Genomic DNA, 15867 nt, shown 5'->3' on the forward strand with positions numbered 1-15867 from the left:
GCCTGAATGATAGCATTTCAAGGGCGAGTAGTTTTGCAATGCCAGCATTCAGAGCCTGTGCTCGGGGGTGGTTTGCCGAGTATGGGCGCCTTTTCTCCCATGCCTGTGCTAACGATGGCTGTAGACTGGCCTGTGAGTGTGAGGATGACAGGGAACGTGGTGCTGTGGGTAGAATGACACTGTGTCTCTGTACAACAGTGCCAGAGGTTCTTCCATGGCGATCCTGTGAGGAAGCCGAACGAGCTGTGTGTGAGCTGGAGGAAGAGGCTACAACACGAGCTGAAGAGGTGGTAGGTGGCGCTGTAGGTTGGCCTAGGTCTTCAGTGTGTCTTTGTAACTCCACCAAGTGCTTGGTCCGCACATGTTTCCACATATTTGTGGTATTGAGGTTGCTGACACTTTTCCCTCTTTTCACTTTCTGATTACACAGGTTGCATTTGACAAAGCAAATGTCATCTGCAACTGTGTCAAAAAAGGACCAGGCACTGCAAGTCTTGGGAGCGCCTGTTTTGGGTTTTGGAAGAGGTATGCTCCTAATGGGTGCCGAAGTGGAGGCTACAGGCAACCAAGTCAGCCCCCTCCCTCTCCCTCCTTTTTGGGCCGTTCGGGGAATCTCTTCCTCAGAGCTGCTCCCACCACCTTCCTGTACCTCACGCCATGATGGGTCAAGGACCTCATCATCTACCCCACCCTCTTCAAACAACTGCTCCTCCTTGGTAGTCTCGAGAGCACAGTACGCACCAGAAAGTGGCACCTGAGTCTCATCATCAGATGCGTACTGAGGTGTGCTGACCATAGGCACTGGCCCACCCGCCTCTTCAGATTCAGAGAGACAAAGCGGTTGCGCATCACTGCATACTACCTCTTCTTCAAATTCTAGAATTCTGCTTGGCTGGCCCCCTCTTTCCAAGCCAAGAGATTCAGAGAATAGAAGTAGAGATGGCTCCTTTCCAGGGCTCTCTGACTGCCTGGGCAATTTGGCAGGTAATGAAGAGACAGATGGGTGCTCTTCAGTGCTCAGGACCTGAGAGGATCTGGAACTAATTGAAGTCGATGCGTTAGCTGCCATCCATCCGACAACGGCTTCAATTTGGTCCTCTCGCAACAGTGGGGTATGGCGAGCTCCTACAAAGCTGTGCATAAAGGACTGTTCCCTGGTAAAATTGGGGGATGCTGATGTGGCACCCCAGGGGTCTGGTTTCCACAGTAACAGCAATGTTATGTCTGAGAGCAGGTGGGAGGTCTCTTGGTCAGGAATCCTATGCATGCCACACCTCCTGCCCAGTCCTGGGAGGGGAAGGACTTCCCCTATATAAACCTGGGGCTGAGGCAGGGTTAGTGAGTAGAGAAGAAGTAGAGACAGAGAAAAGAAGCAAATATAGGAACAGAACATCAGGAGCTCTGTGGGAGCAGTGTTACAAGGAGTCAGGGGCTGGCAGCTGCAGAGCTCGCCCTGACTGAGAAGATTTCTTACCGGACCCGGAGTCCGAGGCTGTGGGGACTAACTCCTACCCAGCAGCAGAATCCGTCAGGCAGGGGATTCCAGGTCCTCTGGCCAAGAAACCCGAAGGCACGGTCACACGCATGGGACCAGCACCGCCGTCGTGGAGCGGAAGCTACTAGAAGGCCCCGAGTCACCGGCCATACGGGTGAGCACCACACGGTACACTCAGGGATGTGGGCTACTTATACCCGCTTCTAGCAAGGTAGCCAGAAGAGTATCGTTAGTTTGGGAGGCCTACAACTCCGCCTGGCCAGGGGAGATCCCATCTGCTCAAGGACTGACCAGGCCCCAATCGCTAGCCAGTACTCCGGGAGGGTCTATTGTTGTCACCAGTAAAGACCCTGAACTACACCGTACCGTCTCTGAGTGGTTCCTGCTACCCCCATCATCCACGTCGGCTGCCCTGAGGCCATACCCCTCCCGTTGGGGGTTATACTATCACGCTGCACAATCCTACCACCGGCCTCAGCGGTCTGCCCTGCAGCAGCAGCTCCTTAGCTGTACTCAACGGGTGGCGTAGTCGTCCAACATCTACCGCTAATACAGCGCCACTTAGTCTGACTCCCTGGGCACGGACCGGGTCACCGCCACGAGACTACAACCCTCAACAGATCCGGCTCCGGGTAAGCTCCCGCATGCGCAACGCAGCGCGACACAGGCCCAGGGGCGCGTCAACTTTTGACGTAGTCGGCAGGATTTCGTGCCCGCAACCACCGGGTACTGCGTGCCTGAAAAAGACTGTTCAAACTTACCAGTGGTGAAGATTCCCGCCATCCGGCGCCATCTTCTACATTCTTCCCGCCATCCGCGAAGTTTTCCCGCCATCCGGCGCCATCTTCGGCCTTCTTCCCGCCATCCGTGGAGGTTTCCCGCCATTGGACGCCATCTTGAGGACGCCGCGCGGGAAGAAGAGGGGCGTGGACTCCGAAAGCGCGCGAGAACTGAAGTCCCGCCTCACGTCCGGACGTTGCGTAAGGTCCTGGAAGGAGCCCAGCAGACGCTGACGTCACAGGAGCGCGACGGAAGGTCCTCAACCCGGACGATCCACTGCGGAGCCGCGGCCTACGGAAGAGGATCATCGCAAGGTAGGCCACGGTCCACTAGGGGGGAGAAGGATGTCGGATACGGAGGAGAGATTCACCGCTTCAACCCCCGCCAGCGCCACCGCTGTTGTGGTCATGCCTTTCACCATGCCCTATATCCCGGGGGCAGCCTGGCTACCCCAGTACTCAGGGGAATCGCATACCCTGCATGACTTTAGAGAAAAGCTGGATAGCCTCTTCCAGGTGTACCCCCTTACAGAAGAGCAAAAAGTGAGCATCCTGGTGGCCCAATTAACCGGGGCAGCCCAAAGGGAGGTGAAGTCCTGGCCACCTGGGGGGAGGACTGTCGCAGGGATACTGGCCCGGCTGAGGGACACCTTTGATACCCGCACCTCAGCCGAGATCAAGCTCAGATTCTACGGGTGCAAACAGCGGGCACATGAGAGTATAAGGGACTATGCATTAAACCTACAAGAAGCCCTGAGAGCCATTAAGCAGACCGACCCTGACGGCGTGGGAGACGAGGACAGGCTGTTGACTGAACAATTTATAGAGGGTTTATATTGCAATGCCCACCGAACCCAGTTGCGGGCAATGGCCTTACAGGACCCTCATCTGGGATTTGCACAGTTCAAGGACAGAGCCATCCGGGTGCTCCGAGAACCGGCACCAGGTGGCGTTGTGACCCACAGACGCCCCACTACCACTTACCACCAGGAGGCGGCGCCCTTGTCGGCAGGGCCTGTGGGAGCTGATGCGCAGGCTTTGAGCAATGACCCGGCTCCAGACCTGCACCATCAGGTCCAAGAGCTAGCTAAAAGCGTTGCTGCGCTAACCCGAACTGTGCAGTCTTTACAGGTTTCTACTCCAGGGAAGATCCAGCTGGCATCCGGACCGGAGGACATCCCGTGGCGTCGACCAAGGAGGACCCCACCGGCCAGAGGAAGACCCAGCGACCGATACAACGAGGACGGACGACCCATCTGCCGCCGCTGTAATCAACCCGGACATATGGCAAGGTACTGTCCTTTAAACTGGCACAACCTAGGGTAGAGGGCCAACCCCTAGGAAAAAGATCATCAGGCCCATCGAACTGGCGCGACAAATATGTGGGAGGACGTCCAGTCTTGCCTGTGGTACTGGATGGCATTCCTATGAGTGCCCTACTGGACACCGGGTCACAGGTCACCACCATCCCGTACGTGCTCTTCAAGCAGTACTGGAATGACTCGGATATTACCCGCTACCCTGACGACGACTTGAGTATCATCGCCAGCAATGGTCAGCCCGTGCCACAGGTCGGATTTAAAGAGGTGACCATTAAAATTGGTAGAGTTGAACTGGCAGCACAGGGACTGATCGTTGTAGACATTGACAAACACGAGTCACCCAAAGATAACTCTAGGAACTAATGTAATTGAAAATTGTCTTGCAGAGGTGATTTTCCTTTTACAGCAGGTTGCCAAGAACGCCAGCTCCGGCGAGCAGCGAGTGCTCCAAAAAGAGATCCGGGCACTGATGCGACGGCAACAGGTGGAACTCTCCGGCGGTGAGATTGGTAGCGTGAGAATGTGTGACCCTTTCCCTATTGCCATGCCCCCAAAAAGTGAAATGATGATTTGGTGCCGGGCAGCTATTGGTCTGAGAGGTAGAGATTACCAGGCAATGGTAGAACCAGTTTACTCAGACAGTAGGCCCACCATCTTGACAGCACGGGGGGTGGTTAATGTACGCCATGGGAGGGTGCCCGTTCGCATAATCAATATCGGGAAGAGGGAAGTGTACCTGCCCCGGTATGCCACGCTAGCCAAATTATATACCATTAACCAAAATGCTATACAATCTGTGGAACCCTTGCCTCCATCTCACCCGGAGGAAGGTAACGGCTCTAAGAAAACAATGGAGGACTGGTGTCAGCAACTACATTTGGGTACTGACTCCACTCCCTCACACCAGAAACAGGGAGTCTATCAGGTGGTTCAAGAGTACGAGAGAGTGTTTAGTAAACACCCGTTAGACTTCGGGCGAGTAAAGGGGGTAGAACACCACATCCCCACGGGAGACCATCCTCCCATAAAAGAGAGGTATCGACCCGTACCCCCTGCACACTACCAACACGCCAAGGGGATGCTTAGAGACATGAAGGAGGCTGGGGTGATCAGGGATAGCTGTAGCATGAGGATGTGTGTAGATTACCGGAAAATCAACCGTATCACACACAAGGATGCGTACCCCTTACCAAGGATAGAGGAGTCTTTGGCTGCTTTAAGATCTGCTAACTTCTTCTCTACCTTGGATCTCACTAGTGGGTACTGGCAGGTTCCTGTAGCAGAGGCGGACCGGGAGAAGACCGCATTCACCACCCCGATGGGACTTAGCGAGTTTACCTGCATGCCGTTCGGACTCTGCAACGCACCAGGAACCTTCCAACGATTAAAGAAGTGCTGTCTGGGCCACAGAAACTTCGAGACGGTCCTGTTGTACCTGGATGATGTCATCGTATATTCTAAGACTTATGAGGACCACCTGAAACACCTGGCGGAAGTGTTCGAAGCTCTGGCAAGCTACGGCCTAAAGGTGAAACCCTCCAAGTGTCACCTCCTGAAACCAAAGGTGCAGTACCTGGGACACGTGGTGAGCGCTGACGGAGTGGCTCCCGACCCTGATAAGATCACCGCAATTAAGGAATGGCCAAGTCCCTCCAGTGTAAAGGAAGTGCGGCAGTTCCTCGGGTTGGTAGGCTACTACCGCAGGTTCATCCCCGGTTTCACCAAAAAGGCAGCTCCTATGCAGGACCTCCTGATAGGCCAGTCCCGGAAGGCCAAGAACCAGAAGCCGCCCTTCAGATGGGAGAAGTTGGAAGAAGAGTCCTTCCGCCAGCTGAAGATGGCCCTCACGGGGGATGAAATCCTGGCGTACCCGGATTACAGCCAGCCCTTTATCCTCTACACCGACGCAAGTAACATCGGGCTAGGAGCCGTGCTGTCCCAGATCCAGCAGGGGAAAGAGCGAGTAATCGCTTACGCCAGCCGAAAACTGCGACCCACCGAAAGAAACCCTGAGAATTACAGCTCATTTAAGCTAGAGTTCCTGGCAGTGGTGTGGGCAGTCACCGAACGCTTTAAGCACTACCTCGCTTCTTCCCGGTTCGTCGTGTACACGGATAACAACCCGTTGACACACCTGGACACGGCAAGACTCGGTGCCCTAGAGCAGAGATGGATGGCCCGCCTGTCCAACTACGAGTTCACCATCAAATACCGGGCAGGACGCTCCAATACCAACGCGGACGCCCTGTCCAGGATGCCAAACCTACCGGACGTAGGAGAAGATCCAGAGGGACTGGAAGAAGTCGAACTCCCCGCGTTTCACCGTCATGGGACTATCCAGTATTCCCATCGGGTAAGGAGTAAGCAAGGCGCTACGCTTAACCCCTTACCTCACTACAACTGGGCGGAAATGCAAGACAGTGACCCTGCCGTCCGGCTGGTGAAGGAGATGCTGACTCAGCCAGAGGCTCGCCTTGACCCAGACGCTCCGGAGGAAGCCAAGCAACTGTGGGCAGAAAAGAGTAGACTGTTCCTTTACAAGGGGAAGTTGTGCCGCAGGATGGTTAACTCCCGGACGCATGAACTAATCTGGCAAGTAGTGGTGCCACGACGAGACACAGCCATGGTGATGGAGGCATACCACGATGGAGCTGGGCATTTCGGATGGAAGAAGCTGGAGTTCCTGCTGCGCGGGCGGTTCCATTGGGTAGGCATGAGGGGAACCATCGAGAGGTGGTGCAGAGACTGTGGCCCGTGCAACCTGAGGAGGAAGGACCGTGCCAGCCAGAAGACTCCCCTGCAGTCCATCGTCACCCGGCAGCCGTTGGAACTGGTAGCCTTGGATCATGTAAAACTGACCCCAAGCAGAAGTGGCTACGTCTACGCGTTAACCATCGTGGATCATTACTCCCGGTTCTTGGTTGTCGTCCCCGTCAAGGACTTAACGGCTCAAACAGCAGCTAGAGCCTTCCAGCAGCACTTCTGCCGTCCACACGGATACCCGGACCAAGTGCTGACGGACCAGGGACCTGCCTTTGAAGCGGAGGTCTTCCAGGAATTCTGCAATCTGTATGGCTGCCGGAAGATAAGGACGACACCCTATCATCCGCAAACTAATGGACTTTGTGAGAAAATGAACCAGGTGGTAATGGATCTTCTGAAAACGTTGCCCCTGGAAGAACGCAGTCTGTGGCCTGAGAAGCTGCCCGATCTGGTGGACCTATACAACCACATCCCGGTAAGTTCCACCAACTGTACCCCGGCTTACCTAATGAGGACGAGACCTGGTAAGTTACCTGTTGACCTGGAAATGGGAGTCCTGACACCCGAGGACACTTCACCAGAAGCAGACTGGGACACAGAGAGGCAGCAGCAGTACCGGAAAGTACAGGAGAGCGTGGAGCGAAGTCTCTGTCAGGCTAGGGAGAGACAAGAGAAAACTTACAACCAGTATGCTCCCGCTGTTCCCCTGGTGCCCGGAGAGCAGGTCTTGAAGAGGAAAAGACGGCTCCACAAGTTGGACGACCAGTGGGAGAAGGACCCGTACACCGTACTGCCCTCAAGCCACGAGAACCCGAAGGTCTGTACCATCAGTAAAAACGGAGGGGAGACCACAGCCATTGTATCCCGGGATCACCTGAAGAAGTGTCCTGAACAGCTACGGAACCCTGAAGAGGAACAAGAAGACCATCGACCCGTAGAGGAAAGGGAAGATATGGTTAGTACTGTGCTCGGAGACTTCCCTCGGTCTTGGACTCAAGTCAATGGTGCAGTTGTGGTACCCATACTCACCTTCCTCCAACCAGCATCCCAAGCACCTACGGAGCAACAGGTAGAGCTGGAAGAACAGCCGGTCCAGGAGGCAGAAGACCCCACACCAGCAGACCAGGAGGATCAACCCTCTGCTTGCAGTGAGCCTGCCATATCCCTAGTGAGCCAAAGGGCCCGTAGACCGCTGCCCAGTTTACCCTTAACAGCTCCTACACCCTGTAGTTCAGGGCCAGACAGTCAGCTCCGTAGGTCCACTAGGGCCACTAGAGGCCAGTTACCCGCACGTTGGAGGATTTGAAGTGTATAAATTGTTTTATTTGTGGTTACCTGTTTTTCTTGTTGCTTGTGTATAATTATGTGTTTCTAGTTGTTTATAGGAGTCTTTGGTGGATTTACCGGGAATCCTGTGTACATAGTTGGAGCGTAACCCAGGACGGACTAAAGACTGTTAAGGACTCAGGGCAGGACAGACCCCTACCTGGTTACGTCTCCCTGTTTTGGTGAAATGGACACCTTGCTTTCTTCAAAGACTGCACCCGGTTACGGACATGCCGTGACCACCTTTATGTGTTTCTTTATTGTATTGTTATTGTTATATCTTGTTATGTTTTTTCTAAAATATGTTTAGTCCCGGAGTACTAAATTTCACTAGGGGGGAATGTGGCACCCCAGGGGTCTGGTTTCCACAGTAACAGCAATGTTATGTCTGAGAGCAGGTGGGAGGTCTCTTGGTCAGGAATCCTATGCATGCCACACCTCCTGCCCAGTCCTGGGAGGGGAAGGACTTCCCCTATATAAACCTGGGGCTGAGGCAGGGTTAGTGAGTAGAGAAGAAGTAGAGACAGAGAAAAGAAGCAAATATAGGAACAGAACATCAGGAGCTCTGTGGGAGCAGTGTTACAAGGAGTCAGGGACTGGCAGCTGCAGAGCTCGCCCTGACTGAGAAGATTTCTTACCGGACCCGGAGTCCGAGGCTGTGGGGACTAACTCCTACCCAGCAGCAGAATCCGTCAGGCAGGGGATTCCAGGTCCTCTGGCCAAGAAACCCGAAGGCACGGTCACACGCATGGGACCAGCACCGCCGTCGTGGAGCGGAAGCTACTAGAAGGCCCCGAGTCACCGGCCATACGGGTGAGCACCACACGGTACACTCAGGGACGTGGGCTACTTATACCCGCTTCTAGCAAGGTAGCCAGAAGAGTATCGTTAGTTTGGGAGGCCTACAACTCCGCCTGGCCAGGGGAGATCCCATCTGCTCAAGGACTGACCAGGCCCCAATCGCTAGCCAGTACTCCGGGAGGGTCTATCGTTGTCACCAGTAAAGACCCTGAACTACACCGTACCGTCTCTGAGTGGTTCCTGCTACCCCCATCATCCACGTCGGCTGCCCTGAGGCCATACCCCTCCCGTTGGGGGTTATACTATCACGCTGCACAATCCTACCACCGGCCTCAGCGGTCTGCCCTGCAGCAGCAGCTCCTTAGCTGTACTCAACGGGTGGCGTAGTCGTCCAACATCTACCGCTAATACAGCGCCACTTAGTCTGACTCCCTGGGCACGGACCGGGTCACCGCCACGAGACTACAACCCTCAACAGATCCGGCTCCGGGTAAGCTCCCGCATGCGCAACGCAGCGCGACACAGGCCCAGGGGCGCGTCACTGAGTCACTGGTGCCCGCAGCAGGCACAGAATCCCCACGTCCTCTCCCTGCAGGCACAGAATCCCCACGTCCTCTCCCTGCAGAAACTCCACGCCCGCGCCCACGACCACATGCCTTACTCCCTGCCTTCTTCATCTTGGTAAACTGATAAAGATAGGCAGAAAAGTACTAAGGGCTTAGTGTGCTTATTCCGGAACAGCTGCTAACAGGTATAAGAAACACTAATTTTATGGACTAGACTTTAATATGAGCTAATGTGGCCTACACAACTGTAAAGTGGAGTGTTTGGTGAACTTTATTTACGTTTTTTTTTTCAACAAAAAGACACTGGATGTGCCCAAAGATGTAAAACCGATAGTATCATAAACTTTTTGTAGCTATTACAATGTAGGAAGGTAACCTACAATGCAATAGATGAGGCTACAAAAAATAGGCTAATACTAATCTGGCTGGGGCTGCAGGGCACAAGGCTGCAGAAAGGCTCCTCTATCTACTCCAATATAGTGTGTTTGGAAGCAATCTAGCTGGATACGGATGGAACCACACTAATAGGAGAAATCAGGAAAAATGAGCAGCACTAATGCAAAAAAGGACAATGTATGAGGCAGTGACGCAGGCTGAGCGGACTACAACCAGACATGGCTGCAGAACACACTACAGGGTGAGCTGCACTCACACACAGAGACCTCGCAGACAGCCGTGAACAGTGCAGAGAACTGTGCACTAGCGCTGCAAGGCAAAAGAAAGCTTCTCTATCTACTCCTATATAGTGTTTTTGGAAGCAATCTAGCTGGATACGGATGGAACCACACAAATAGGAGAAATCAGGAAAAATGAGCAGCACTAATGCAAAAAAGCACAATGTATGAGGCAGTGACGCATGCTGAGCGAACTACAACCGCACGTGGCTGCAGCACACACTACAGCATGAGCTGCACTCACACACAGAGACCTCGCAGATAGCCGTGAACAGTGCAGAGAACTGTGCACTAGCGCTGCAAGGCAAAAGAAAGCTTTATAAAGTAGCCTGGGTAAGGCACAATAAAGCAAATCGGTAGCTAAAACTGTCCCTCAGAACAGCAGCGTCCTATCCCTAACTGAATTCACAGCAGAGTGAACCCAAAATGGCGGCGGCGACTTTTATAGTGCATCATGACATCATTTCAGCAGCCAATCACAGCCATGCCATTAGTTAACATGCCTAACATGCCTAACAGGATGTGCCCACACTTCTTAGGATCCTCATTGGCTGAATAAAATCAAACTGGCTCATTGCATTATGGGAACTTCCGATTCCGGTATGCGATATTCTAAAAGTATCGGAACTCCGATACCGCCAATATCGGTCGATACCCGATATTTCAGTATCGGAATGCTCAACACTAGTAATGACTGTTAAAATAATAAAAAAAATACCTTACCATGTTCCGCTAGCTCTGCCCTCTGTAGCATGTGCTCTGTGGCTCAGCATGGCAGGCGCAATCTAGTTATGTTATCGAGCCTGCCAACTCCAGTTTTAGTCGCACTGGCACATTGGCTCTCTCCTACGCCATTGTATTCAACAGTATCCACATTCTCAGGATGCAGACACCATTGAAATCTAGACCACAGTGTCACCACTGCTGGCTAGCCATTAGTCACTGGGTTCTCCTGAGCTCAGAGGCCCCATAGCAGCTGTGAGGTCTGCCGCTATGGGTGCCCTTGAGAGAGATCCCAGGGACCACCAGAGGATTCTCTGGTTCTCTGGTGGTCCAGCTCGACACTGTATATATTATTCTTTTAAAATAGCTTCCCCATATAACAAGCCTATATACAGTGTATAGACAGTCAGCATATCCAGGCAGTATGGGAATAACTAAAAAGCTATATCCAACCTACTCCGAGTTTGTAAGCTTAGGTCTAGGTCTAGAGTTGTTATCACATCTGAAATGGAGTCTCCATTCAGAGACCTGTCAAATAACTAGCAAAAATACTGAAAATTAATAACACAGATATCAAAAGAGCCTAAGATAGTAGTAAGTCAGTTAAAGGGGTTGCTTCTTATTCTTAAATGGGAAACATTGCACAGTTCAAAAAATTAAGTGGTCAGTACTACTCAATTGTTCATCCTGGCACAGTTGTACAAACCTCCAATAGGGCAATGGTGGACACATTTGCTGCTCAGTTTTCCAAAGGTAATGCAATAATCAATTCCAGTAGTAGAAAATAATCCACAGCACTCACCTTCCTGTTTTTAATTTAAAAAAACAACTTTATTTCACGCACCTACAGCCATGGGATAACAAACAGTAAAAACAATTGTCTGTGCTGTTTGTTATCCCAATCTCTATCTGCATGAAATAAAGTGATATTTTATGGATTTAAAGCAGTCAGGGAATATCTATTACTACTGAACTCAAAAATTGCACAGTGCTTTTAAAACATGCAATATTGCAAATTACCCCCTTATTAAAAATCCTCTCCATTCTCATGAACTGTTCATCGTCGGTTACCGGCCATGGCTATAGTCTATCAGCGGTGGCCCTACTCCTAGGCAAGGAGCACAGTGCTTGCAAGCTCTTTGCTATAGAGCTTACAGTGGTTTCTTTATAGCTGGCCGGCTGCGGACAGCTTCAGTTTCCATGCACTCCTCTGGTGCTGTCGAGGCACAGTAGCATCAGAGAGTGCCCACTCTGGGCCAACAATACGACTGGTCTGAACTGTCATTTAGGAGCGGCCTTCTAACAAGCATTCCATATACACAAAGATTGTGTGTGTTATGCTGGCAGAAGGCAGATGTACCTTTTTTATGCTTATATTCCTTTGAATTTTGTCATACACAAAGCTATCCCCAATGGAAACAAAAACTAAAGTGTCACACAAACAATGCTATTAACAGGGATGGCTATATCTGTTTATGAAGGGTGCTTCTTGCCACTCAATGAAAGATACATCTCTCATTAGGCTGTGATAGGCACTGCCAAGTGGATGTAGCTGTAACGTGAAGGCTTACTTTTGACACAACTGCCAGGATTATTGATCTTTTCATCTATGATGATTATAATATAAACGTAAAGTGCATGTCTGGTTTCATAAACAAAACTGAGCAAGGTATACTATTGCTTTAAAATGACAAAAAACATTACCTATTGCTCCAAAAACCCTTGTCTACTGCTCCCAGCAGGTCTTCGTTGACAGGGCTACAACAATGATGACCTGTGACCACTGCAGCCACTTATTGGCATCAGAAGTGATGCCGAGGTAGAAACACAAGACCACTGAACTCAGTGTTTGGCAATAGTAGTCATATGTTGAGGACAGGACATCATCACTCCACCGCTGTAAAGAACAACCAGTCGGAGCAGCAAACAGGCAGAATTGGAGCAGACAAGATTTCAGAAAGTACAGTAAAAGCTGCTTATTTTCTTAAATCACAAGTAGTGTCAGTCGTATTATTTAGTGAAACCCCCTTTAAAGCACCACTCCAGTGTTTTGTTTTTTCTTATGCAGAGTTGAAGCGGTGCTACTAATCTTATTTCCTTACTTACCAGCCGCCGTCTTCGTCTGTTCTCGGCGCTGCTCCGGACGATCTCCAGCAGTTTGTAACCTACCGCATCGCTGCGTGATCCGGAAGTCATAACTCAATGGGGCTGTCATAGACTTACATTGAGAGCGTGTGACCGTTACCTCTGACTTCCGATCAGTCAGAAGCTGCAGTCACAAGATGGCGGCGCAGGACCTGAGCAGCACCGGGAAGAGATGAAGATGGCAGCTGGCAAGTATAATGCTGGGGTCAAGGAATTTAGATTTGTGACACCACTCCAGCACTGAAATTTTAAAAAACGCTGGAGTAGTGCTTTAACTCCGTGTAAATAGCATGTAACAAAATAACAGCCCCCCCCCAAAAAAAAAACAACTTTTTTTATTTGAAATTGTTTTTTATTTAAAATTAGGCAGGATTCACATCACATTTACCCCTACGTTCAATGGCTCCATCTAAGTTTATGTCCAAACTCCTGCCAAACACAATTCGGGCGTAAGTGCTGACGGGCCATTGACTATAATGATGCAGATGGAGTTGCAATGTGCTCTGTTGTACATCACCGTTTTGCGGTGGTTCGGATGTAAACATCGACAGAGCCACTGAACATGCAACCATGATGAAAGCCTTAGCAAACCATAAAAACATAACTGTTTAATAGTTGTCCACTATTGTGAGGACTGGCACAATAACTTGTTAATACTGCATGGTGCTTTAAAGCGAACCTGTCACCACAAATAACGGCACTAACCTGCAGATATGTGGTAAATCTGGAGGTTAACAGCATTATTATGCTGCCCGGCACCTGCAAGCACCCAAATGGAGCGGAGAGAAAATTAACTTTACTAGGGGGAGCGGTTACTGCCGCCACTCTGTATTCTCAGAGAGGTGACTGTACTGGCGCCCCCGCCTCCATGACTGAATCCAAATGCTGGCAGGGAGAATAAAGTTCATTTTCTCGCTGCTGCATTCGGCTGCGTGCAGGCGCCGGGCAGCATAACGCTGTTAACCTGCAGATTAACCACATATCTGCAGGTTAATAGCGTTATTTCTGGTGACAGGCTACCTTTAAGAAGAAAGAGAAAGAAGACTGGTGGATTTGTTACAACGTCAGAAATAAAAAAAAAAAAACAGTTATGACTTTCGGAATCCCACAAGCGTAATCTGATTTTTCTCCCATGAAACATGCTTTCATTGTGCAAAAGTACCAAAGTGTATATATGTGTATGTGCGTACATACATATATTACACATTCACGTATATACACTATATATATATATCTATACATAATATATATTATACACTGCAATTCTACTGACCTGTAGAATAAGATTGAGAGGCTACTTTTTTCCATGATACATGACATGTGGTCAAAAACTACAAAATTGCAGAATGCTTACACTATATCATGTCAGACCTAGGTTTTTTTTCTAAGCCCCCCATCCCCACTCCCTGATTATGAACAGAAATGAACAAATTACTGTATATTTACTGTACTGTATATACCAAAATGGAACCAATAACAACTACTAATTTGTCATGCAAAGTATCAATTCATTATACATTTACAACATGACCCATATTTTCTCCTTCTTTGAAAATGACAGACATCTCCTTTAAGGGTTAAAGGGTTTTTCTACTAACTCCATAACACAAATGTCATATATTAGCTGAATTCCACCATGGGGCAGTAGTATTATACTGGACTATTATATGGTGCTATTAATCCAGCAGGGCAATGCACAGTAGTCCATACCCTAGTGTGTGCAGTCTGGCACACATTAATGCCCTTATTGCAATGGTTGGCTGCTATGCCAGGTACACAGAGCCCTGAGCCCCCAACTACTCCCCGAGTGCCCCCATCCTCACCTGACCAAGGGTCCAAGCTGCAAGAGGTGCAGCAGCAGCACCAGCGGTCGGTCCCTACTCAGGTCCCGGTGGATGAAGATGAGGCTGAGCTGCACCAGCACACATGGCAGGAGGCTGAAGAGGAGGGTGAGGGAGTGCCAGGTGCTGTCTCCGGCCGAGCTGTACGTGCTGCTTATATACACGGCGGTCACGGTCTCCGCCACAAATAGGACGACTGACAGAAGCACCGAGCCCGGGAATTTCATGCTGAGCGAGCACCGAGGCTGACACACCCGGCCGTGCCCTCCCCCACCGCCCTGTGTGTGCGCCCTCAGCACACTGCAGTGCTGCTGCTGGTACACGGAGGTGAGAGCAGCCTCTGCACCAGTGATGGAGCCTCCACAGAAGGGTGCATGGATTTCTTGCTCGTCCTCACCTACTACACTATGGAATTGCTTCTCCAGTTATGTCCTAGTGCACTTTCCTTACCAATAATGGTTCGCAAAGGGGGCCATCTGGCGACCCCATATCTGCGCTGCCCTAGCCCCACCTGCTGCACCACAGGACCTCCCCATTGTATAGTGGTCTGCTGTCACATAAAGGGGGTTTCTAGCCTCAGAAGAAAATGGATAATGGGAGGATGTGATAAGAATAACAAATGAAGCTACACTTACCTGCCTAATGGTGCGTTCAACCTGTGCCCATGTCTCTGTCCGGGGCGTTCTTCAGAATCCATTCAGATGTGGCCCGATGGAGCTATTGAGCTGGTGGACAAGGCAAACTGAGTTCGAAGTATGAAACTTTGGGCTCCATTTTTGTGCATATTTCTGGTAGCATTTCATCTTTTCAGGCCAACACAAGGACATAGAGTCCGATTCATCAAGAATGGCGTTGTTCACACTGGTCTTGATGATGAGATGTGCTGGAGTCAGACGCTCCTGATTCATGAAGAGACATACGCCTCTTCATGAATCAGGAGCGTCAGATGAGTGGCGTACACCTTAGTATGCGCCTCGCCACAAATCATACTCCAGTCCCTGTCGCAGTAAGATTTGTGGCGTAGCAAATTCCATCCCTCATCGTGAATTTGACAAGTGGCGATCACTACACCCTCGTCCTGTCTCAGCTCTGCCCAATTTGTCGGAGTTTGGCGAAAATGGCGTGAGAACACAAAAAGTCACAAAATATTAGCGTGAGTTGCACCAAAATTATGCGACTTCAAATCTTTTTGAGTGTAAATCGGACCCATAGTCAACTGTACGAATACCATATAAACTATAGGGACAAAAGTTGTACTTATTGGGGCATATGTGCATAAATATGGAGCTTCCACACTTCTGGGAAGGCTTTCTACAAAATTTGGAGTTTGTCTGTGGGAATATTTGCTCATCTTCTAGAGAAGCATTTGTGGGGTCAGACACTGACGTTGGATGAGAGGACCAAGCTCACAGTCTCAGCTCTAGTTCACTCC

The 15867-nt window shown here is 50.5% G+C and overlaps 1 protein-coding gene across 2 annotated transcripts in view; it reads right to left on the reverse strand.

Moving 5' to 3' along the window:
* Positions 1 to 14962, reverse strand: part of XK (X-linked Kx blood group antigen, Kell and VPS13A binding protein) — a 51363-nt gene extending 36401 nt beyond the window's left edge. Inside the window, exon 1 of one of the 2 annotated variants that reach the window (XM_073664839.1) lies at positions 14886 to 14962. In XM_073664839.1, the coding sequence (XP_073520940.1) occupies positions 14886 to 14911 (26 nt within the window). In that variant the 5' untranslated portion in view covers positions 14912 to 14962. The other variant, XM_073664838.1, reaches the window with a different exon arrangement.
* Between the last annotated feature and the right edge of the window lie 905 nt (positions 14963 to 15867).

Source organism: Phyllobates terribilis, unplaced genomic scaffold, assembly GCF_046119375.1.
Source record: "Phyllobates terribilis strain yellow unplaced genomic scaffold, ASM4611937v1 Scaffold_2__4_contigs__length_985480577, whole genome shotgun sequence".
NCBI lineage: Eukaryota > Metazoa > Chordata > Amphibia > Anura > Dendrobatidae > Phyllobates > Phyllobates terribilis.